Source organism: Megalobrama amblycephala, linkage group LG2 (assembly GCF_018812025.1).
Source record: "Megalobrama amblycephala isolate DHTTF-2021 linkage group LG2, ASM1881202v1, whole genome shotgun sequence".
Classification (NCBI taxonomy): Eukaryota; Metazoa; Chordata; class Actinopteri; order Cypriniformes; family Xenocyprididae; genus Megalobrama; species Megalobrama amblycephala.
The window spans coordinates 33,891,784-33,915,526 of NC_063045.1; the positions used below are offsets into that span (position 1 = coordinate 33,891,784).

At 37.0% G+C, this 23,743-nt stretch overlaps 1 protein-coding gene across 1 annotated transcript in view; it reads right to left on the minus strand.

Annotated features, from left to right (window-relative positions):
• Positions 1-23,327, minus strand: part of wrn (WRN RecQ like helicase) — a 38,144-nt gene extending 14,817 nt beyond the window's left edge. Inside the window, exons 1-25 of the mRNA XM_048172146.1 lie at positions 22,987-23,327; positions 22,789-22,862; positions 21,736-21,854; positions 20,791-20,936; positions 20,564-20,712; positions 16,948-17,097; positions 16,575-16,617; positions 16,288-16,396; positions 11,586-11,910; positions 11,433-11,507; positions 10,518-10,638; positions 10,022-10,097; positions 9,812-9,879; positions 9,214-9,322; positions 8,444-8,512; positions 6,282-6,364; positions 6,088-6,194; positions 5,788-5,975; positions 3,486-3,660; positions 3,065-3,246; positions 2,868-2,969; positions 2,456-2,548; positions 2,242-2,371; positions 1,815-1,985; positions 121-215 (exon numbers count right to left, since the gene is read on the minus strand). Coding sequence (XP_048028103.1) covers positions 121-215; positions 1,815-1,985; positions 2,242-2,371; positions 2,456-2,548; positions 2,868-2,969; positions 3,065-3,246; positions 3,486-3,660; positions 5,788-5,975; positions 6,088-6,194; positions 6,282-6,364; positions 8,444-8,512; positions 9,214-9,322; positions 9,812-9,879; positions 10,022-10,097; positions 10,518-10,638; positions 11,433-11,507; positions 11,586-11,910; positions 16,288-16,396; positions 16,575-16,617; positions 16,948-17,097; positions 20,564-20,712; positions 20,791-20,936; positions 21,736-21,854; positions 22,789-22,842 — 2,939 coding nt within the window. The 5' untranslated portion in view covers positions 22,843-22,862; positions 22,987-23,327. The remainder of the gene's footprint in view (positions 1-120; positions 216-1,814; positions 1,986-2,241; positions 2,372-2,455; positions 2,549-2,867; positions 2,970-3,064; positions 3,247-3,485; positions 3,661-5,787; positions 5,976-6,087; positions 6,195-6,281; positions 6,365-8,443; positions 8,513-9,213; positions 9,323-9,811; positions 9,880-10,021; positions 10,098-10,517; positions 10,639-11,432; positions 11,508-11,585; positions 11,911-16,287; positions 16,397-16,574; positions 16,618-16,947; positions 17,098-20,563; positions 20,713-20,790; positions 20,937-21,735; positions 21,855-22,788; positions 22,863-22,986) is intronic.
• Positions 23,328-23,743: the final 416 nt, after the last annotated feature.

Below are 23,743 nucleotides of genomic sequence, written 5' to 3' on the forward strand. Positions count from 1 at the left end.
ATGCACTGAAATGACAGATGGCTCAGGTTTGCCACATGGACCCAGTGTGTCCTCAACTACAAAGTGCACATATGAGTTTGCATGTGTTGGAGCATTGGTGATTGGATGTGAGGGTCTTACCGCGGTACACACACTCTGCTGAACAGATCCCTGTTGGGCTGCAGCAGGAGTCGCCTGTTCCTCTCATCTTCAGCTTTACTCAGCCATGATCTGCCCTGAGTCAAATATTCACATACAATCTTGATGAATATACAATGTTTTTTCCACAAGTGTGCACACCTGGCATTAAGATGTGTTTTGGGTGACAAGCGGACGACGCCAAGTGCAGCTGTATATGTAATGTAAAATGTTTTGAGCTTGTCCACTTTCCACCACTTCCAGAGGTAGTCGAAAACACATTTGACCGGATTGGTTTCGTAGTGTAAACGCTCATGTAAAAGTGTAAAAGACCGCCTACTCTCCGCCTACTGACTTAATGCGTAAAAATTATGGGAAGCACGCTAGCCAGAAGGGAATTAAACTTTGTTGGCTGAAGACCCAAGTTTGGTTTGCAGACAAAGAAAACGTACCAAACACAATGTTCTCTCTCCATTCCTGATTTCTAACAAGCACTCGCAGCATTCGGCATGGTCTTGAGGCTGTCAGCTCCTTTCGTGTTCATATGTAAATTGCATGAGCTTATGTTGTCCATTAGATGGAAAAATCCAAAAAAGCACTTAGATTTATAGCCCATTGATCCTCCCCTTGAAGAAATCAGTCAGAAGTGGTTGAAAGTGAACAAAAGAGACATTAAAACACCAGGTATGGTGTTATAAAGGGATATGTGTCTCCCTCGTCTACTTCCGATCGACCAAAATGCATCTTAATACCAGGTGTAAACAGTTCTAAGCAAAAGTACCAATCTTTCATATTTCATGAACAGTAGGCATCACTGTGGTGAAACTCCAACAAATAATATAGGTGTGCTTGACCCCTAAAAATTCCCCTAGAGTCCATGCTGCTACAAATAAAAGGGGCCCCCACGTGCTGAGTTCACCGTCTCATGAAGTGGGGGGCGTTTTTTCTCTTTTTCCCTTGGCTGAAATTGCAGTCCCACATTTCCTCCCCTCTACTTAAAGGGATAGTTCACCCAAAAATGAAAATTTGATGTTTATCTGCTTACCCCCAGAGCATCCAAGATGTAGGTGTCTTTGTTTCTTCAGTAGAACACAAATTATGATTTTTAACTCCAACCGTTGCTGTCTGTCAGTCAAATAATGCTAGTGGATGGGAACTTCTACAATAACAGTAAATAAAACTTGCTTAGACAAGTCCAAATTAAACCCTGCAGCTCGTGACGACACATTGATGTCCTAAGACAAGAAACGATCGGTTTGTGTGAGAAACCGAACAGTATTTATATCATTTTTTACCTCTAATACACCACTATGTCCAACGGCATTCATCACTCGATTCGTTTGGTCTGATCACGCTCTGACAACGGCAGTGATGTCTCGCTCTCATTGAAGTATATGCACGAGACATCACTGCCGCTGTTTCGTGTCTTAAGACATCAATGTGTCGTCACGAGCCGCAGGGTTTAAATTGGATTTGTCTGTCGTGTTTTATTTACTCTTATAGTCCAAGTTCCCGCTGACTTGCATTATACCACTGACAGACGGCAGCGGTTGCAGTTAAAAATCATCATTTGTGTTCTACTGAAGAAACAAAGACACCTACATCTTGGATGCGCTGGGGGTAAGCAGATAAACATCAAATTTTTTTTTTTTTTCGTGAACTATCCCTTTAATAGTTCATGACTAATTAGCCAGTACCTTGGGTGTAAGTTTACACAGAGTGCTGAATTTGTTGTGGCCTGTGGCTTCTATCAGATATTTTTCAGCAACCAGTTCTCTGCCAAGAGCTTTCCACCAGGTTTCTGAGAATTCCCTGCCGATACCAAAAAGAAAGTGCTTCCGAAAGCGATCCGGAACCCGCTGTGAGCTCTAAAAGAGAGATTACATATTCATTTATAGTTCTGATTTTAAAAAGGTCTAACTCATGTGTAAAAGATAAAGGCCTCATTGATGCAGTATAAACATCTTTCAGGGATCCTTTTTCCTTTTGCATCCTTTCATGGAAATATCTTGAATAAAGACTTTATGGATTTATAATTGATTTTAATTAAGTGACAAACATGTCACTGGTCTGTCAATGGTTTTGTATGTTATTGGGTGTTCACAGGTGTTGTGTTTGACATACTGAGCCACGCAGGAAGAGGATGGGCGCTGTGATGCCAAACCTCTCATCCATAGTGCTGACAGCCTTCATCAGCTGATATGCACACAAGCCAAAGTCCTGTAGGACCACCTCTGGATCGCCTCTGTTCACACTGACATCACAACAAGATAAAATAAATCATCCTTCATGAACTATCAGAACAGTTTGAAGACACTCAGAGAGCAGATCTACTCACCCTGTCCTGCAGTTATCACAACACTCACTGCTACCCAGAATTCCAGACGTCACTTTCCTCAGACGCTTGTCTTCAAAATGACACAAAATCAACCTACGATACAATTCACACAATTCTCAAAAATATCATCACCTTTACATTACAGAAATCATATCTCAACAGGAATGTGTTTATAAATATGTAAAAGCGTCACATTCATGCTAAAAACAAAATAAAGAAATAACTTTTTAATAATTCATAACTTTATTATGAGTAGGAAGTTGATATATTTCCCACTAAACTTAATGTAATACATTTGGACATTATATTTATTTATTCATTCATTTTTGGTAAAATTTAATTGTGTTTATTTCATTTGATCGAGTTGACATATTCTGTTTCATGAGATTCACCCAAAATCAAATTCACTTACTTTCGTCTGCATTTGTTTGAATTTAGATACTTTTCCATTTTTGCCATCATGTCCATTTTGTAATCTCTGAAGCGCTCACTTTTGGATTGATTGAGTATGAATCTTCAGGAAAACAAAAGCAGATATATTTTCAGCAAGCTCATCAGAAAAGTCTTGTAAGTTAAGCTAGTTAACAAAATGAGGATGAGAGTTGTCACCTATTCAGGGCCATATCTCCAGGCATCCATAAGACGTGACAGGCGCTGGGCAGCCCGTCTCTTCCAGCCCTCCCTATCTCCTGGTAGTATGACTCCATCTCTTTGGGAGCTCCGTAATGGATGACCTTCCTGATATCAGATTTATTAATGCCCATCCCAAATGCCACAGTGGCCACCACACACTGTGGACAAAACCATGAAGAAACAACACTGTGACATACTGTAACTTTCCCCACCCCACCCAGAGCGTTTTCTGAAACAAAACTCTAAAATCAGCTCATCTTCACCAGTTCATAAGATGCCACAACCATAGGCACATTAGCATAGGACCACTAGAGGCAGTACAAAAACACACTGCACATGCTGCTATACAGCAGAGTTCTGTTTCTGGCACAAGATGAACATTATAAGTTGACTTCACCTGAATCTCATCTCTCATGAACTGGTGCTGGGTTTCTCTCCTCTGTTTGATGCTCAGACCTGCGTGATAAACTCCACATGGGATGTCCAGCTTACGCAGCGCCGCTGTCACGCGCTCCGCTTCTTTTTTTGATGGACAGTACACAATGGCTGAGCCTTCAAATTCAAAACCACCCCTAAAAGAAAGAGAGAAATAAAAACTACATTTTAAAAATGAATCTGTAATGTGTGTAGGGAATCTTATTGGATTCAGAAGATTATAATTCAAATGGAGATAGTAAGACAAAGGCAAATTCTTTAGTAAATTATGTATAAACTGCTAGTATCAAATTTTCATGAGTGGGCACCGGACTTTGTTAATGCATTAAAATAATGAAATAAAATAATTACACAAGTTTCAATAACTGAAAGGTTCAATCATTTTAATTACCTTTCTAGTCATTCGTGATTACTGGGATTGTTTTATATATACACTCCTGAACAAAATCTTAAGACCAGGGGAAACATTACAAGTATTCACATTTTGCACTGCTGGATCGTAACTAGGTTGTAAGTACTGCTTCGAAATGCCAAGAGAAGAAAAAGGAGCAAGAGACAAAAAATAGAGAGTAGGCAATTTATTGAAAACTGCATTTAAACTCAAACAGGTTGTTCATCAGCTGATCAAATGTTTAAGACCATAGCCCAAAAAAAACCCACAATACAACTAAAAGTGTCAAAAAAGGACTCAGTAGTGAGTAGCCCACCATTCTTGTTGATCACTTCAAACACTCGTTTTGGCATGCTTGATGCAACTGTTTCCAGGAGGCTGGTGGGAACATTGCTCCATGTGGTGAAGATGGCTTCACAAAGGGCATCCATGGTCTGGAACTGACGTCCGTTTTTGTAAACTTCCCTTGCCATCCATCCCCAAACATTCTCAATGGGATTTAGATCAGGGGAACATGCAGGATGGTCCAAAAGAGCAATGTTATTCTCCTGGAAGAAGTCCTTCGTCAGGCGGGCGTTGTGAATTGCAGCGTTGTCCTGTTGAAAGACCCAGTCATTACCACACAGACGAGGGCCCTCAGTCAAGAGGGATGCCCGCTGCAACATGTCCAAATAGCCAGCCGCCGTTTGACGCCCCTGCACAACCTGAAGCTCCATTTTCCCATTGAAGGAAAAAGCACCCCAGATCATGATGGAGCCTCCTCCACTGTGCCGCGTAGAAAACATCTCCAGTGGGATCTCCTTGTCATGCCAGTAACGTTGGAAGCCATCAGGACCATCCAGGTTAAATTTTTCTCATCAGAGAATAAAACTTTCTTCCACCTTTCAATGTCCCATGTTTGGTGCTCCCTTGCAAACTCCAAACGGGCAAGTTTGTGGCGTGGGAGGAGATGTGGCCTTTGAAGACGTTTTTTGTTCTTTAAGCCCTTCAGTCGCAGATGCCGTCTTATGGTTATTGGGCTGCAGTCAGCATCAGTAAGGGCTTTAATTTGGGTTGAGGATCGGCCTGTGTCTTCACGGACAGCCCGTAGGATCCTCCGGCTCAGTGCAGGTGAAATTTTTTTGGTTCTACCACTTGACTTTTTTGTCCCATAACTTGCAGGATCTTTTAAGAAATGTAAAATGACTGTCTTACTGCGTCCAACCTCAGCAGCGATGGCGCGTTGCGAGAGCCCTTGTTTGTGCAGCTCAACAATCCTGCCACGTTCAAAGAAAGCCTTTTTGCCTTTGCCATCAGGAGATCATGACAGTGTGACTGTATGAAGGACAATGACATGAAAGCCAAATTTTTGCACAGATTTGAACTTTTTAAGGCTATGGTCTTAAACTTTTGATCAGCTGATGAACAGCCTGTTTGAGTTTAAATGGAGTTTTCAATAAATTGCCTACTCTCTATTTTTTGTCTCTTGCTCCTGTTTCTTCTCTTGGCATTTTGAAGCACTACTTACAACCTGGTTACGATCCAGCAGCGCAAAATGCGAATACTTGTAATTCTTAAGATTTTGTTCAGGTGTGTATATATATATATAAAATACACCCCCTTTGAAAAGAAGTATCTCAATTAGTCTTATCTCAACTTAGTCTTGTCAACATTTTGGAAATTGTTTTTGTTCATTGAGATATTGTTTAAAATGTTACTTTTCAAAGGGGGGTGTACTCATTTAGGCTGAGCACTGTAATATTATATATATATTATATATTAAATCTGGTTGAAAACTGCATTAGGCAATCCCAAAACACTCCTGAGCCAAAATACTTAAAACATTTGCATAGAAATATTGTGACAAGTTATTACAAAAATCAGCATGGCCTACCCTTTCTTTTTAACAAGAAATTGTTTGAGGTCTTGGATAATGTCACCGGACTTGCGATTGACATCCAGGTAGAGGTTTGGTCTGTCAAACGAGGTGCAGGTGATCATGGGATTGATCAGATGAAGGCTCTTAATGATGTCCTCACGGATAGACGGACTCGCAGTAGCCGTGAGTGCCAAAATAGGAACCTGATTAAAGAATAATATGTTAGGAATAACATGAATAGATGATCAAAATCAATCATTCATTGCTATTGATCTATAACCTTATAATGACAAATTAAAACCAAATATGACTTACACCAGGGAGATTTTTCTTGAGTTTCCCAAGGTCACGATACGCACTTCTGAAATCATGACCCCACTGAGAGATGCAATGAGCCTCGTCAATCGCAACCAGTGATAAACCTACAAACACACGCACAGTAAAGAATATATTATACTGAAACACTGAACCATTTCAAACATCATTTGATTTCTTCCCGTTTGATTTACCAACAGTCCTTTCAAGCTGCACTAGCAGAGGAATATTCCCAGAGCAGAATTCAGGTGTCATGTACACCACTCGGAAATCACCCCTGAAGAAGAGACAACAGGAAAAGAAACGTCAGTGGCTGAATACACATCACTGAATCATCTTTAGTGAAACTATTCTTGTATAGTTGAAATGTCCAATTACATTTTTAATCCACCTCAAGATGCCATGTTACAATTAATGAATGTATGAGGGACAATATACAGTGGCAAAAAAAAGTATGTGAGCCCTTTGGAAAGAGTTGGTTTTCTGTATTAATTGGTCATAAAATGTGATTAAATTGGTCACTGGCTCTCGAGGTTATTCCACAGCATCTCTATTAGATGTCCTTGTGCTATGTTGAAAATTGCTTGTAAATGTGTCATTATGCTATATTATCACCAAATACAAGATTAAATATTTTTATCAACTTGTTTTCTTTCAATTAGCACAGGTTTTGTATTGATTTTTAGTCCAATGCGATAACATTAACTATCATTTTCAGAAAAATCCTCTCTGGGTCAAAATGAAGAGAACACAAATGTATGTATCAAAGGGATAGTTCACCCAGAAATAAAATTAATCATCATTTAATCACCTCTTGTCATTCCAAACCAATAAGACTTATCAGGGTTCCCACTCTTTCATGAACACCAGATTCAAGGACTTTCAAGGACTTTTTAAAGCACAATTTATTTTATATTAAGCACCTATCAAATTCACATCACATATGGAGCGTCATGAAAGACCTCTTACAATACTTAACATTTTAATCCTCCTATTGCATTTGCATCCATTTTAACCCAGAAGAGGTACAGAATCTTTTGTACATTAATTTTGGAAATAAATTAAAACCGTTTGCAGCTTTCTTATCCCTAATGCTAACAATTATTCCATACTAGTTTTGGTTTTCATTTTTTATGAATCATTACTTGAGTAAAAAACATGATATAGAGAGAATATCATAAAAATACATTTTGCAATTGAGAGAAAAAAAAAGTATTATATGGATCCTAATTGTGGCTTAAAGTCAGAATATATACAATATATTATAGATATAAGCTTGCAATTCTGAGAAAAGAAAATCAGAATTGAGAGATATAAATGAGCACTTCTGAGGAAAAAAATCAGAATTGTAATTTATATATCACAATTCTGACTTTATAAGACAATTCTGACTTTATAATGCAATATATTCACGCAATTTTGACTTTTTAAAGGGTTAGTTCACTCAAAAATGAAAATTCTGTCATTTATTCACCTTCAAGTTGTTCCAAACCTGTTTGAATTTCATTGTTCTGCTGAACACAAAGAAAGATATTTGGAAGAATGTCAATAACCAAGCAGATCTCGCCCCCCATTGACTACCATAGTAATTATTTTTCCTACAATGGTAGTCAATGGGGGGTGATATCTGTTTGGTTCCAAAACAGTACTAGGACTAAGAGGGGCGTGTTATAATTTTCACAAAATTTATTTCATATTTAATTCAAGCACTTTCAAGGACCAATATTTGTTTTCAAGTAATTTCCAGGCCTTGAATTCATGTGTCTGAAATCCAAGTACTTTCAAGGGGCGTGGGAACCCTGACTTATGCTCATCTTTGAAACACAAATTAAGATTTCTGTCCTTTTATTGAAAGTCCATTGCCCAAAACTTTGACACTTTTAAAAGTTCATAAAGAGATCCATATAAAAGTAATCCATATGAATATACATATCGAGAAGTTTAATCAAGGACTTCTGAAGGGAAACCAAAGATTTATATGAAGATTTAACACTGATCAACACACATACATAGAGCTCATCAAATCAGGTAAACAGAAGCTCAACTGTTCTTTGTTTGGCAGACGAGAACAAACTTCATTGGTTCGCACTCGTTAAGCAAGCACAGTTGTGCAATATTTGATGAGTTCTATGTTTGTGAGTTGAGTTTATCCATGTTCATAGGTGAATACAAGCTTAAATACAAGCTTAATAAGATTTCACTTGCCACTGTATTTTAAATCCTGTATAGCACCTGCTTAATATTCTATTTCCCCCCCATTATTAATCTTTTTTTTTTTTTTTGATGGAGCATAGCATATAACATCACAGGACTTGTCATGTGCCCAAGAAGTATTTCATGCAAACCAGCCTCTCACCTCTTCACTTCCTCATATAGGTTTTTGGTCTGAGCAGATCCAAGAAAACAAGCAGGGATGTTTGACATTCTGCAAAACAAACAAATGAAAGATTAATGAATGAGACCTCCACTGATCTATCACACTTATCTCATTAACGAACACACAATGTTCTTCCAAGAGCTATAAAATAAAATATTTAATTTTTTTTCCCGGCTTTAAATAACTAGAAAAATGTATATTCATTTCAAGTCTAGAAATCACGCTTTTAAAATAGCTGCATATATCCAGATTGAGAGTATCCTGGTATGTGAATAAAACTGGCAGATGTTGAGAGAAAAAATTAAAATGAATTTCAGCTTACATATTGATTTTTAGCTGTTGTTAACTTATTTTTTAAATTGTTTTGTCTTATTTGAAATATTTTTGGGGGATGGGGGCTTGGAAGTTTGATGAGTCCCCTAGTGGGTCCCGGTCCCTTGGTTGAGAACTGCACAAACACAAAGACGAATGAAAGATTAATAAATGAGACCTCCATTGATATATCACACTGATTTATCTCATTAACGAACACACAATTTTCTTCCTAGAGCTGCCATATACCTAAAATATCTGATTAATGTTGTATTATGTAGACTTTTCATCTACAGGCTGACCAATCCACTACACATCCAAATCAACTACAGCCCTGAAAGCACATTCAAAATGTCAGAACTTGAAATATGTCACAATACGGAAGTAAAGTCAGTTGCAATTCGCGTTTCATGAATGATGTCAGAAATATGACGTACTGCAGCTGAAGCACCTGGTCCTCCATGAGGGCGATGAGAGGGGAAATTACCACACTGATTTTCTGGCAGTACACTGGAGGAAACTGGAAACACAAACTCTTCCCATAACCTGCCAACACAGCATTTCATGTGAGCAGTAAGTCAAGTCAAATTTATTTGCATAGCGCATTTCACAATACACACTGTTTTTAAAGCAGCTTTACAGAAAATCATGATCTAAATGTTTATAATATCTTAATATCTTTAAGTCTTATAGTTGCATTTAGCAGATTAGCTGGGGAAAAAAAAAAGAGTTCACATTCAACTGTTTAACACATAGATGCATAATGGCTAAAGTCTACACCTTCTAAATACTTCACTGAGATAAATAGCTTGAATAGCTATCACCCGATAAATGTTAATCTCACAACAGAGCTAAGAAATGTAGATAGATCATGGAGAATGATATCTAATCCTTAACACTGTAAATCTCTAATGCAGATATATTTCATCTATACAGTATCATACATATGTACACTCACTAAATGCCATTAAACCATACACAAAAATGAACAATTACTTAAAAAATGAACTATAAAAGACTTTATAAAAGTTATACCAGTTGCCATGACAACAAGATTATCCCTCCTCTCTGTGAGAACGGACTGAATCACTTTCCACTGAACCCTGAAAAACCATGAGCATTATATGACAGATCACATACAAAACAAACAATGTGCTAATGGCATTAACAACTACAGAAAAAAATACATAATCATAAGCAACCATATAAAAGACACACCAAGACTGCTTGGGTTTCAAAACCTACGGTTTAAAATTGGGATGTCCAAAGTACATTTTCAGACATTTAATTTGTTCAGGAACTGGTTGGGGGATACTTGAATCTGAACAGAAACAAACAAGTTCAATTAAAAACTGCTGTTAACAAACAAACAAAATCTAGCATACTGAAAAATCAAAATAATTACAAAATAAATATAACCTAAAATTAAAGGAAACCTAGCAATGTGTTACTTATAATATCATGCAGCATCATTTACATGTAAATGGATAAAAGCTTTGTTTCTTGTATTTATTCTAGATTTTTCTTTTAGGGAATATTAAAAAAAATTAGGTATCAAAACTTCTCACAATATTGCTGACTAACATTAAGACTGAAACTCACTGCAATATATTAATATAACATGAATAACATTCAAGCTGAACGAGGCACGGCTTCAGTCAAAGATTACATAACCATAAAATAATTAACTGTATATTCATCTGGGAAGGCAATTAATGTTCACGATGGACGGTAAATTTACCAAACACCTCTTCCTCATCTTCCTCAACATCCTCATCATCATCGTCAGCACCAGACTGTGGGACATCTGCCTGTTTCTCATGACCATGTCCATCATTTAATTTTTCTATGTCATCAGCACACTGTCGAAAAACATAAAAAAAAGTAAAGACTCACTCCTGGAAACTAAGAATCAAACTATTTGAGTAAATCTTGAGTTTTCAGAAAGATCTGCCATCATTTACAGCACCCTAATGTCTTTCCAAATCCATATAGTTTAATAGCTCTTTATGGTATTTTTGGAGCTTGACTGACTCGCTTTAAAGCTGTTGTAACTTTTTTTGGTTAAAAGATAACAAAAATAAGTTATTGAGGAAGTACATAAGACATCAATGTTGAGAAACTGTCTTCTTAACGGTTTAGAACACTGATGTCTTATGTAACCGATTTCCTAACCAATTCGCAATAGTAATCTTATAAAACTTATTTGTAATTTGAGCTGTCAAGAAATGTGATCTGGATCAAATCGTCAGTTTGTGTTGTTCAAAACATTTTAGTAAGACTGGGATAGATTTAATAAAAAAAAATCATGATTATCCTGATCTCAGCAGAAGGGTGGATTTCAGGAACAAAAATGTAATTAAACTTGCAGCAGATATGATACTTCAGATGACATTTTTTCAGATATATTCCTACTAGGACGTACTTCTTATTGTCATGTTGATGTACAATGACAGATCCGCACTGATGCGTTTCAGAGACGGCGATAGAGAGACAAACGTTTCATACTGCTGCTTTAGTAACAACCATAAGGATGACAAAATTATCACAGAGTTTACATGTTAAATGGGACAAATGTTTTTTGCTGCTGCTGTATGTGAACAATCACTCTGCAGCTATCACCTGAAAAAATACACTGAGCTGTGTTCAATTTCACCTTCATCATTTCATCATCAAACTCTTCATCACTCTCCGTGTCATTAGAGTTCTTGGGGTCTGATGCCTGCTGAGTCTGAAGGAAACCATAACAATCATGAAACATCAGTAATAGACACAGATAAAGCACAGAAGAGCTGAATGTGGCACTCACCTGGAAAGCTAAGATACATTCTTCCTCCAGCTGCTCCTGTCTGGCCTGCTGCTCCAGCATCTGCAGCTCATACTCGGAGATATCCAGAGACATCACACCCTTGGTCGGACTGCATCTGCCAGGCTCTTCCTTAGACTGACTGTGGCTCTGCTCTTCAGATGACGTGGAATCGCCTTCATGACATGTCCTAGTTTTGGTATCGTTGAGGTTGTGGTATAGAGAAGACTGTTCTTCAACTGACCGATCATCCGTTTTGTTGCCATTCGTCAAAATGCATCTCAGAGATGCAAGTGTCTGAGACAGATCATCCACTAGTCTCTTAGCACTGCAAAGTCATACAAATCACTTTAACATCATAACTCACATAATCTTAATAATAATCAAGCACAGGGAGAATTAAATTTAAATCAACGTCAAACTTTTGCCTCTACATTTCAAGCATGGCTCATATCATGTGAAATTACAGTTTCAGTCATTCTGAAATGCCTGAGCAAAGTCTATTGTTAAAGTGGTTCAATTGAATTCCCTCCCAGAAACACCTCACACGATTGCGTTCACAGACACCAGGAATCTGAATGCAAGACAACATGAAAGCGTTTATTGCGCTTCATCTGCGCGTTCTGAGGCGCAAATAATTTAATATATACAAAAATTATTATATACAGTGGCTTCTATGCAGCAACTTCCATTTTTCTTCATGATATTTAGCAGCAGGTTATCAGGAAGTGATGATTTTTTTCCCTTCAACTCACTGGATGGAAACAGTGCTTTATTCGCAAATGTTTGTACCATATTCCAAATTTGTGCACAAGTTAAATTCGCAACTTTGGATGGAAACATATTATCTTGAAAATGCCATTTTTGAAGGAGAGTACTTTAAACGCACGTATAACAAAAAATAAGAAAAATACTGGATTTGCTGCACATGGAGAATTCCAGATGGACTATGAGTGTGTCTTCACAATCTCACTGAATATAGACTAGAAGTATTAGCATATACTGTAATCAAAATTCAAGCATGGTTATACATTCATTTTATGCTTGACTTTTCTAATCATGCCCACACATTGTGACAAAATTCAATACATGATTGGAGGGCTATTCAGTTCCGCTCCAGGAAGGCTGTGTCTTGCTGAGTTTAGCTCTAATTAGTGTTAGAATCAAACAGGACAGTGGCCCTCCTGGACCAGAGTTGAATAGCCCTTCTATGTTGTATATTTGTGTCTGCATTCACCAAGATACTCTTCTCAATACTGGCTTCTGTTCTCAAAATGCATCACACATGCATCTGTTTACAGGCCCGAAACTAACTGCTGTATAAAGAAACATGATCTTTGAAATGTAGTTTGTTTAAAGTCATTTAACCAACACTGACAAATGCATTATACAGTTGTCAAGCATCATATACTACGAGACCAGCTCAAAATATCAAACATGTTTGATCTCCTCCGAGTCTGACTGGATGGAATCACAGTCTGATGGTCTGTATAAATTAAATAAATTTAATAGCTTGAAGGGAACACAATACGTCAATATGTTCTATAAATGTAAGCGCCTAAGATGAAACATATTGAGTTGTATTAGCAACAGTTTGAAAATACAACTTCCAACAGATATCCATTACTTTTTATTTAATTTTTTCATTTATTTTATTTCATGATGTTCTTCCTCGATATCTTTGTCTGTTTTCCAGTGCAAATGTCTAAAGATTCTGTAATCAAGATGTATTTACTAGATATACAAAATGACATAAAATATGAAGTCTAAAGTCTTGTTTTAAGTGAAATGAAGTGAGTTTATGCTTAAAACAAGAATACACAAAACTTAATTCAAAGGAAATGTTTTATAACTTATTGACATATTTGTACTTGTTTTAAGCATAAACTCACCTCATTTTGTTAAATTTTTCAAGACTTCATTTTACATTTGCATCTCAAGTAAATGCATCTGGATTTAAAGAGGTTTAGATATTTGTATTGAGAAAAGGACAAAAATACCAAGGAAGAAATTAATTTTTTGTACAACTCTAGCATGAAAGAATACAAAGATGTTTACATAGGTTTGTAACTTGTGGCGAGAGATTGCTCAAAACTGCGCATACATTGAACACCTGTGTATTGCGTACGAGTCAAATGAAGTATACTTTGCAAGGCTGTGCATTCGACTGCGCGTAGACTAGCGTACATGTAATTTAAAAAAAAAAAAAAAAAGGTATACCCAGGGCTTAAGACTTCCTGCTCTGATTTAAGACCTTAACTTCAGTAAGTGTGAATTAAAACTTTTTAAGACCTTTTGAAAGGGGTCATGACATGGATTTTTGTATTATTATTATTTCAATTTGTTCCTTGAGGTTCACTTATGTTAATAAAGTTTTTTGCACACACACACACACACACACACACACACACACACACACACACACACACACACACACACACACACAAATACATTTTAAAAAAAAATACACGGAAAAACAATTATTTTCAACCCTCATTCTGATCCTCTGTCTGAAATTATCTGTTTTTAAGGCACAGCTCCTTTAAGGCTTGTCAGTAAATGGCCACGGTAAACCATAATTTACAGAAAAGCATTGTGAAATTATTTTCTTATGGTTCGTGATGCAGCTGCTGTCAGATCCAATACAGTGAGCTGCTTCATCTTTCAAATAAAATTTCTTTTCAAACTCTCCATTACATACTGTGTCTCGTTTACAAAAAAAAAAAAAACTCCAAACAAACATAAAATTCTCTGACACGATCCAGGATTGCATTAAAATAAACCATTCACTTGTTTCCGATGCTGGGATCCTTCTGAAGCCTGTACAGAGATGCAAACGATCCGTTTAAACTGGATGCACCAAAGCAAACATTCTTTCAAACTTCCATTTGTCCTGTTGTCAGCCAGACTCAAGTGCGTGGAGTATGTCAGAAATTGAATGCGCAGGGCTATTCAAGTAGTTTTATTTGAGGGCTGGATCATCATGAAAATGGCTTAAATGAAAAAACGGCTTAAATGAAAATATTCTGACAGTTAGAGCACAGGTTAAACCAAACATGGCTACTCACTACCACTGTCAAATGGTATTATATTATAATATGTTATATAGGCCTATAAACAACACCTAAACACAGGTAAAAACTATACACACCTTCACAAAGAAATTAATTATATATTCACCTACTAAATATATAGCAATATAAATGGCTATAACATAATATTCAATATAAATACTCCACATTTCCACAAACCATGGTAAATTACTAGTTCATTCATGATAAATGTTTGTAAGGGTGCTGATTTGGGGATTTAAAAGCCTTTTAACTTTATTCATGGCATGTTTCTCCTGTTTTCCTCATCAGTCTTGTTGGGAATGTTGGGGCTGTTTCATTCGATTTAAAACTAGTTTAAGCATCGAGTGATTTGTGGTTTGTAACTGAGAGGTGTGTGTTGAATTGAAGCGCTTCTCTCACTGGATGTCGCAACGCTGTTTAATAATGGTATCCGGGACAAGGATATCGCTGAAATACAGAACACATATAATAACCGCTGAAATATTTGCACGGAAAACGATTCTCAGCTCAGTCGGAGGATCATACATGGTACGAAGAGTGCATATATAGCCTTACAGCTGCAGGCGCCACCGCGGCCACGTATCTAACCAAATTTAGCCGCACCGCCAGGAAAAGAGGAGGAGGTAGGTTTGGGTGCCTTCAGGCCGAGGTGGGTCTGGCTGCAGACCATGGGCGAGTGGAGCTCCACTCTCGAACAGGAAATACGTCACCTCCACTTGTGTTTTACTAACGTCTACACCTACCCCAGCCCTAAACCTACCCTTACAATAATGCAAATACAATAATTAAATGACGCAATATTGATTTGTGTTTTATTAATGTCTACACCTACCCCAACCCTAAACCTACCCTTACAATAATGCAAATACAGTAATTAAATAATGCAATATTGATGTGCGCATGCCCAGTGGCCATAGCTGTAGCTAGCTCCACTAGTGGAGGTGACGTATTTCCGCCCTTGAGTGGAGCTCCACTCGCCCCTTTAGTCTGCAGCCAAAACGGCAGATCTGGCCTGCAGGACGCCAGTTGAATAGCCCTGGTATACTGTATCAGTGTAGACAGCGTCAGTGATTATAATAGGTTCTATTAGCCTTTGACGTGACGCTCTCATCCAGCGTAGGCAAAATTTTAGCCGATAAGCGTCTAGACACCAATGGGTGGGGCCTATGGTGCGATGATATATAACTATTCGTCAATGTCTTGCTCTGGAGGCAGGCATATGCAAATGTATTTGCCCTTGTGGCGTCACAGGTCACCCAATATCCAAACAAGATGTTTTTTGAGCTTCATTTAATAAATGCTTTGTTTATAATGAGGAGGATGTTTTAAGCTATGAGACTTGCAGGATGTTTTAATGGTACAAAGACCTCCTTTATGTCAAAAGATCAAGGCAAATTTATTCCTCATGTCATGACCCTTAGGACCCGCAGAAACCCTGGTGAGGAAATGATGAGGCAGAAGGTACAAAAAGTTGGTATTTAACTAATGATAAGAGTAAATACAGCAAACATACACTTAACAGACAACCCGCAGCTCATGGGTAAGCGCAACAAAACACTGATCCTCATTTCACATTTGAAGAGGCGCTTGACTAACATTAATACTGAACCTTAGAAGAAAAATAAACTGACCTGTCCGTGCAGTCTGGTTCATCTGGAATATGATCAGCCAGATCTTTAAGATCACAAGCAATCTGAAAAACTCTTTGTTTCAAACTGAGCGCTGAGGATCCTGAATGGCCTATTGGCAAATGAACACAGATCAAGTGTATAGAAAGACAGAAAGACAAATGTAGATATACAAATATTACATATATAGTGCAGGTTAAACAGAGCCAAAACATTATTTGATCGTCATTACATGTAGGTACATAACAATAGCTCAGATACAACACAAACAAGAAAATAAGTGATCTCACCAGACATCATTTCCTGTAGTTTCTGATAAATAAGCAATCCAGCCTGTTAGGAAAATAAAGCCAATTATGAGTTTTATTTGCATCAAGATGTAAAGATCTGATTTATATGAATACATAAATACTTTTAAGAATATATGCTGGTGCTGTAAGTGACAATTTCTATTTATGTTTTCTCTGTTTTAGTCATATAATTGTCTTTACTTTTTTTTTTTTTGTAAGAACGAGTGGTATACACATAAAAAAAATTAACTTCACATTTTAAACAGTCCTGTGAAAAATACTGTTCACATAATTTTAGACAGTGTTTAGTCTGTCACACCATAACTTTTACCCTTTTACTGTTCTTAAACTGCTATGGTTTATTTGGACTCACATAAGCATCTGTGGCAGCGTATCTCTTTTGGTCTTCTGTCAGACCAAAGTTGTCCCAGTGACTACAGCGCACATGTTTGTCTTTGAAGAGCTGCTTCTTCAACAAGCGCTTCACTAGACCATCCAAACTCCACTTCTCACAACATCTCATCTGAATAAAACAACCAACACACAAATGTCAATTCATCTCACTCAAAATCAGCATGAACTTTAATTCTATGCAATACAAGATTTTATCATTATACTATAGGCGATACATATCATTATAAGGTTTGATTTTCTTCACATATCGAGGTCAATGAGCTTCACTGAATAAACATAATTAACTTAACGTTTGTCATTTGTATTTGTTTCATGCCAGAATTGCTTCACAGCTCCCAACTCTCACTGCCATGATGCTTGAGTTCACTGTAAACCCAAATAAGTTGGGCTAACTCAAAAAATCTGAGGTAATCAGTTACATCCAATTTTTTGAGTTATGATGTTCCCAATTTTAAGTAAGCAGAACTATCAAGTTTTGAGTTTGTAGTACTCATGCATGTTAATTGATCCTAACTTGAAGTACTGAGTTAGCTAACTCATGCATTTTGATAGCAATTAACAAAATATTTAGTTTATTAACTTTTTTATTTTGAGTTCTTGCAAATCAAATGAGTTATTTACTTCAATGTAAACCCTAAGAAAATTAAAAAAAAATGCCAACTTGCTAATTTGCTAACATGTTAACAATAGCAGGATATAGCACTTACTGAATTAGTACAGCAACTTAAAACATGTAACTTACCTGCTCCATTACAAACCAAGCCGCATGTGCTACTTGTCACCATGATGGTAACTCTCCAAAAACCCACATTAACAGAAACTCTTCTAAATTAGCATAACAAAACATTAATCACTTACCATTAATCTTGCAAAAAAAAAAAAAAACATTATGTAACACTTTAATTTTAGCATTTACTCTCCCTTTCGAGTGTCATGTTGCTAGAGCGTTCTGAGGTGTTGCTAGGTGGTTTCTTACTGGCTCAAGTCAAAAGAGTCAAGTCTCTTGCGATTCTGGGGCTGTATTCACAAAACATTTTATCTTACCACTAAGAGTTCTCCTAAATAGCAGTAAAAATCTTAGCTAAGAGTTTTCTCTAAAAAAAAATTAGTAATCGTGTTGACATCATCCACAGCAACGAAGTCAACACGCTTACTAACTATGCCCACAGTGATTGGCTGAAAGAGGAGAGGTCTCTGTCAGTGATTTAATCATAGAAATATTGCAGAACGAGGTATCATGTTGCCATTTTCAAATAAAGGTTTTAAAATAAAAATGTTGCCATATTAAAGTGTCACTAATTAAACAAGTGTTGCCATATTAAGTGTCACTAATTAAACAAGTATATGTTCAGCTAATTGTCAGCCTCTTACATGTCGAATTCAAGCGACAAATGATATAAACAAAGTTCAGGAGGAGCAGGTTCAAATGGTCTACCTATTCAGCTCGAGAGGAGGCATATGTTTGTTGACTCACGTAGTTACCTCGACAGTTTTCTGCATCCCTCCTCCACCCCGACTCCTCACTCTCGGCTGGTTCCTATTCCCAAGCAGGGATACAGGGAAGTACTCTGGGTTTGGGCTAAATTTAGACAGCATGTCAAATACACTTATTTTACTCGTTTACTCTATTCGATCATTTGTAATTGTGAACTAGCGAAAATGCCACAGGTAATAGGACATTACTTTCTTATTTATTGATAAAAGATTTATTTTTGCTTTTTTATTATGACAGGGCAGTGAGTGGAAGAGACAAAGGGATCGGGAAAGGTCCACAAGCCGGAACTCAAACTCCGGTCACCCGAACTGCCCACAAGGCTATCAGTGCAGACGATAGGCTATTATTTTCAACTTGACTGCAATGTTTTATTCTCCATCATTCAATACAATTTGGCTGTACATAAATGAACCTTTATGTTATGTCATCACATATTAAAATCTATAATTCAAAACATTTACTGCATTTTTGAAGAAAAGGCTCAGCACTCAAGGCTCTATCGCCTATATCCTCAGTTGTATACAGTGTCTTTGGGCGAATTGCTGAGGAGAATCGCCGGCAACAACCATTTTAGAATTGTTTATGATTTGGCCTTAGTGACTTAAGAGTCCTCTTGACTACTCCGAACTTTTCACAGATTTAGGAGCTAGTTTTAGTACTAAAATGCTTTGTGAAATACTCTTAGAGGAAAAATTTAGGAGTCTTAAATTTAGGACTGACACAGCGATTATTTTTAAGAGTTTCTCCTAAATTGGCACGTTAGGAGCTACTTTTAGCCTTAAGATGTTTTGTGAATATGGCCCCATGTCTGTAGATATGGCTGGAGTACCTCCTTCAACACATGTCAGTTATTATTTCAAAATAAACCCCTGATCACCTTGGTTTATTTGTGATAATGTCCGTCTAACTGTATATTATCCATTACTCATCATCCACCGGTTGAAGTCTGATCACTTCACATCTCTCTTCAACAGGACACAAGATATGAGGAATCATTCATGCAGGGAGTTTAATTTTGAGTGCAGGGGCGTAAATCGCGGTGGGATCGGGGGGGTCAGGACCCCCCCCACATCTGAGCGCTGTCCCCCCAAAAAAATTGTATTATAAATAACTGATACTAAGTATTATAAATAAATGATATATACTTAAAAATAATTGTGTGAGTAGTAAAACAATACAAATGCAAACGGGCATTTTAAGTTTAGAAACATTTTGAGTCACCCCTTCCTTCCATCACAGTGGTTTGATCCACCGCACACGTCACCTACATACACAAGTCCGGCGGCGGGAGAGAACAATTCTTCAGACTGTAGTTCAGAAACTCCAGTAAGTAGGCTGTCAAGGCTATTTTATTCAAAAACATCGGATGAAGTGATTATTTTCTCTTTAATACAGACAATGCTGAGTAATTAGTCATAAAAAAATTATAATAACCGATATATTTTTTCCGTGAGTCCGCTATGTTAGGGATTATAACCTTACCTAGCTTGTTTGGTAGCTTGTTTACGATAGCATGTTGGATACTAAGTCACCCACACCAACTACAACTAACATTGTGATAAGCATGTGTGAACTGTAATAAGGCTAATAGATTTACTGTTGTGTGATGGGTTTTGCTCAATGTGTATTCATTGTATTTTGGTGACTTGGTTGTAAACAACTTATTGCAAATAAATAAATGGTTTTGAAGAAGAATATTTTGGTCAATTTAGTCAGTTTTTTCATTGAACCAAAGAGAAACATTGGGCATAATGGCAGTCTCCATGCTACACTAATAACAGTAGTAAGGTTTTCTTCTGTGTAACGTTACATATATCCTTATAAGTAAAATTTTGGCTGTATTATTTGTGTCCCCTTCAAAAAATTCTCTTGAGAAATTTTATGTTTATTGTCCCGCCCAACTGTCAGATGAAATTTACGCCCCTTTCTGAGTGTTACAGGTTTGACCGAGAATGAGCACCAGTAATAGTGATACTTGATTCCTCAAATACTACTAATAAAAAAGCCGAGATTTCACACCATAACAAATGCTAAAACTACCGTGTGATGAAATGTATCTATAAATACAAAGACAGCATACCGTCTCATTGGCCAGATCAGAGAGCTCAACAATATTCTTCAATTTGATGTCATAATCAGATAATAACTTCCACTTGTCACCCTCAATTCCCACTCCAACTTTCATGATGCTCTCATCCTCCAGAAACGCCTTCAGGCCAGGTGGAAACCCTGGGGCATGATGAGACATACGTGAGCAGATAATTGGGTAATACTGAACAATGACAGGCAGCTTCTACCTAAACTCACCTGACATGGAGGAGATGTGAAACAGATAGCATTTCTCCTCTGATGCACACAGCTGCACTACAGCCACTTTCTTTGTCTTCCCTTTAGTGAAGCTGGGCGGCCATTCCAGATCAAATCCCACCGCAGATCCCGACGTCAGAACAGATCTGGATAAGACACACAAAAGCCAAACATAAGGAGAGACGGGGAAGGTTACCAGACATTGTACATCCACACTCAATCACAGCAGACCAGCTGGAGAAACCGTGACATCAGTAACTGTGTGGGTCAAATCTACACAGGACTGAATGAACAGCCCTGATCCTTCAGCATTAGGCCAACATTTTTACCAAAATTTTAGAGCTGAACAAGCAGAAAAACATGTTCACTGACAACAGAAATTTCCATGACTTCAAGATTTTTTTTGCAATATGGTAAGAAGAATTTAAGTATAAAATGTAATTTAAAACTGTAAATAAACACTGTGGAACTCTACCAACTTCTGTAGTTAAAACACAAAATTCCAAGATACTTGTGGAGAAAGTTTTTCACAATTTTCAAGTGATTCACAATCTGTGATCAACTTATCAGCTAAAACAAGATCACTGATAGCAAGAACAAAGTCCTACAAGAAGTGTATTAAGAAAAAGATGTTATCTGAGCAAGTAAGTAGCATATCTGTCACTATAACAGCCTTCTTTTATTGGTTATAAATCAATATAAATCATTATTAGACTTACAAACTAGACAAACTAGTGACTCAAAACAAGAACATGGTTTTTAACACTGTTCTTTATGTACTGGCTCTATAAATATTTTCTAACAAAAACTTAAAGGGATAGTTCACCCAAAAATGAAAATTCTGTCATCATTTAGTCAGCTGGAACAACTTGTTTGTTTCGTAGTGCATCTTAATTGTTATGAAAATGTCACAATAAAGTTGTAATGTTCAGCCAGATATATTACCTTAAATCTTCTGATAAAAATGAGCAGTCGTGTCTTTCCTGGCTGTATATGACTGTCCCACCAAATTCCAGACAAGGAAGATAATCCTCCAGAACATTCTTTTTATAGCTTCCTGGTGTCTGTGGAAACACACAATAAGCCAATTTATATTTATTATAGTAAAACTGTAAGCGCAAAACAACCAAAGAGTCCATGTTCACGGCAGTGCTGTCACTGAGATACATGATCCTACTTCAGTACAGTCAGATACATAATCTAAAAAAAAAAAAAAAAAAATATGAAGGGCTGCCAGGTACAGGTGTTTCATACAGGTGCATCATACAAATTTTACCATGTTTGTTTACCAGCTTAGACAAATTAGTTATTTCCTCTCTACTTGAAACTTGTTAACCAAATATAAATAGCAAGAACATTTAGAAAAATCCTTAAGATTTGTTTACTGAAGCTGTGACTGATACAGAATCAGAAATAAGTAGGTTCATGTCAAAGGTGGCAAATATCAGATAGTACTGCACACTTCAGTGCCAAGACACACACTTCATCTATGCGATGAATGCATCATATCATGCAAATTGTTCAGATCATGTTATAGACTAGCTGTGTCAAACTTTAGAAAAGCTTTTTAACTGACTTACACTACATAAACCTCAATAAATGTGGAGCAAAACCTTTCGTTCTACAGAATACGTTTCATCTGAGCAGCCTGCATTAGTAAATTGATGTGTATTTGATAAGATGGTATAAGTAGACCAGTATTAAACCAGTATTTCTTGACTGTTGACCTGCAAACAGTGCTTTGGTTTTATTTGAATATGAGCATGATAGTGCTGCAGGTGTCTCAGTAAATAATGCAAATAAGTGACTTTTACTCTCGCTCAACCAATGGAAAACATACACATTAGTGAAAGCACAGGTACATAGAGAGCATTTCCTCATACACAACATACCAATTGAAGAGGACACATGTATGAAAAAAGAGAAAATTTCAGGTAAACATTTCAGTGTACGTTTTTTTTATGTGTGCTGTATGTTTGTATTATTGAATATTCTCACGTGTTCTTCTTGGGGTTTGTTGTTCATCCATTCAGGTAGAGTCCTGTCACCCATTACAGCTTCATTTCATCCGTCTTTAACAATGAAACACCACAAAGCTATTACGGCACATAATAACAGCAATGCTAGTATGACTGTTTAGTATGCGTTTGACATATAGTGTGATAATAATATTACTTTTGACGTGCGTATACTCACAATGACACACAAAATACGCGTTTATTGCTCAGAGCGCTGAATGTCCTGCTGTCTGTCTGTGCATTTCATTCAGCACTTTATATTCCCCTAAAAGCTTTGAAAACTCAAAGCCTGTCTGTTCGTGTCGAACATTTATTTATACGCAACATTTCCAGTTACTTCAGCCAAACTCTCCCGCGCTGTATTCGTGTGTGAAACACCGCGCAGCGCCACCTGTGGGACTGGAGTGAAATCAACACGTTGGCGGCGTTACTGTTTTACCTAGCGCAGTGTTTATTTGTTTAATATCAATGTAAAGTAACACTGGCTAATAGAATAACAAAATCTTCATGGAACTAGTATTGTTCATCATACTGTAGTTTAGTTACGGTGCTCAACACTTAATATATAGGCTATTGAAAAATGATAAGGGCATCATAATTCTCCATAAGAAGATGCATTTAAAAATGCGCGTCACAATTCCTCTTAAGCTAATTGCAAATCTCTTTTATGTTTATGCTTTTTAAAAGCTTTTGTGCTCCTGACACATATATTAGATATGTGAGAACTTAATTTTATCAGTGAATATTTGATTTAAAATGATGTAATAATATAAAATTCACAAGGATAATTTAAAATTTCATGAATGATTGTAAGACTTAACTTATGTGTTCATGTTTTAAGGTAATAAGGAGCACTAGTGTTTTATGAGGTGTGAGGTAGGCCTATTTGCTTACATCTGGTGACAGGAAGGTTGCCTAATTTCACACATCAGATA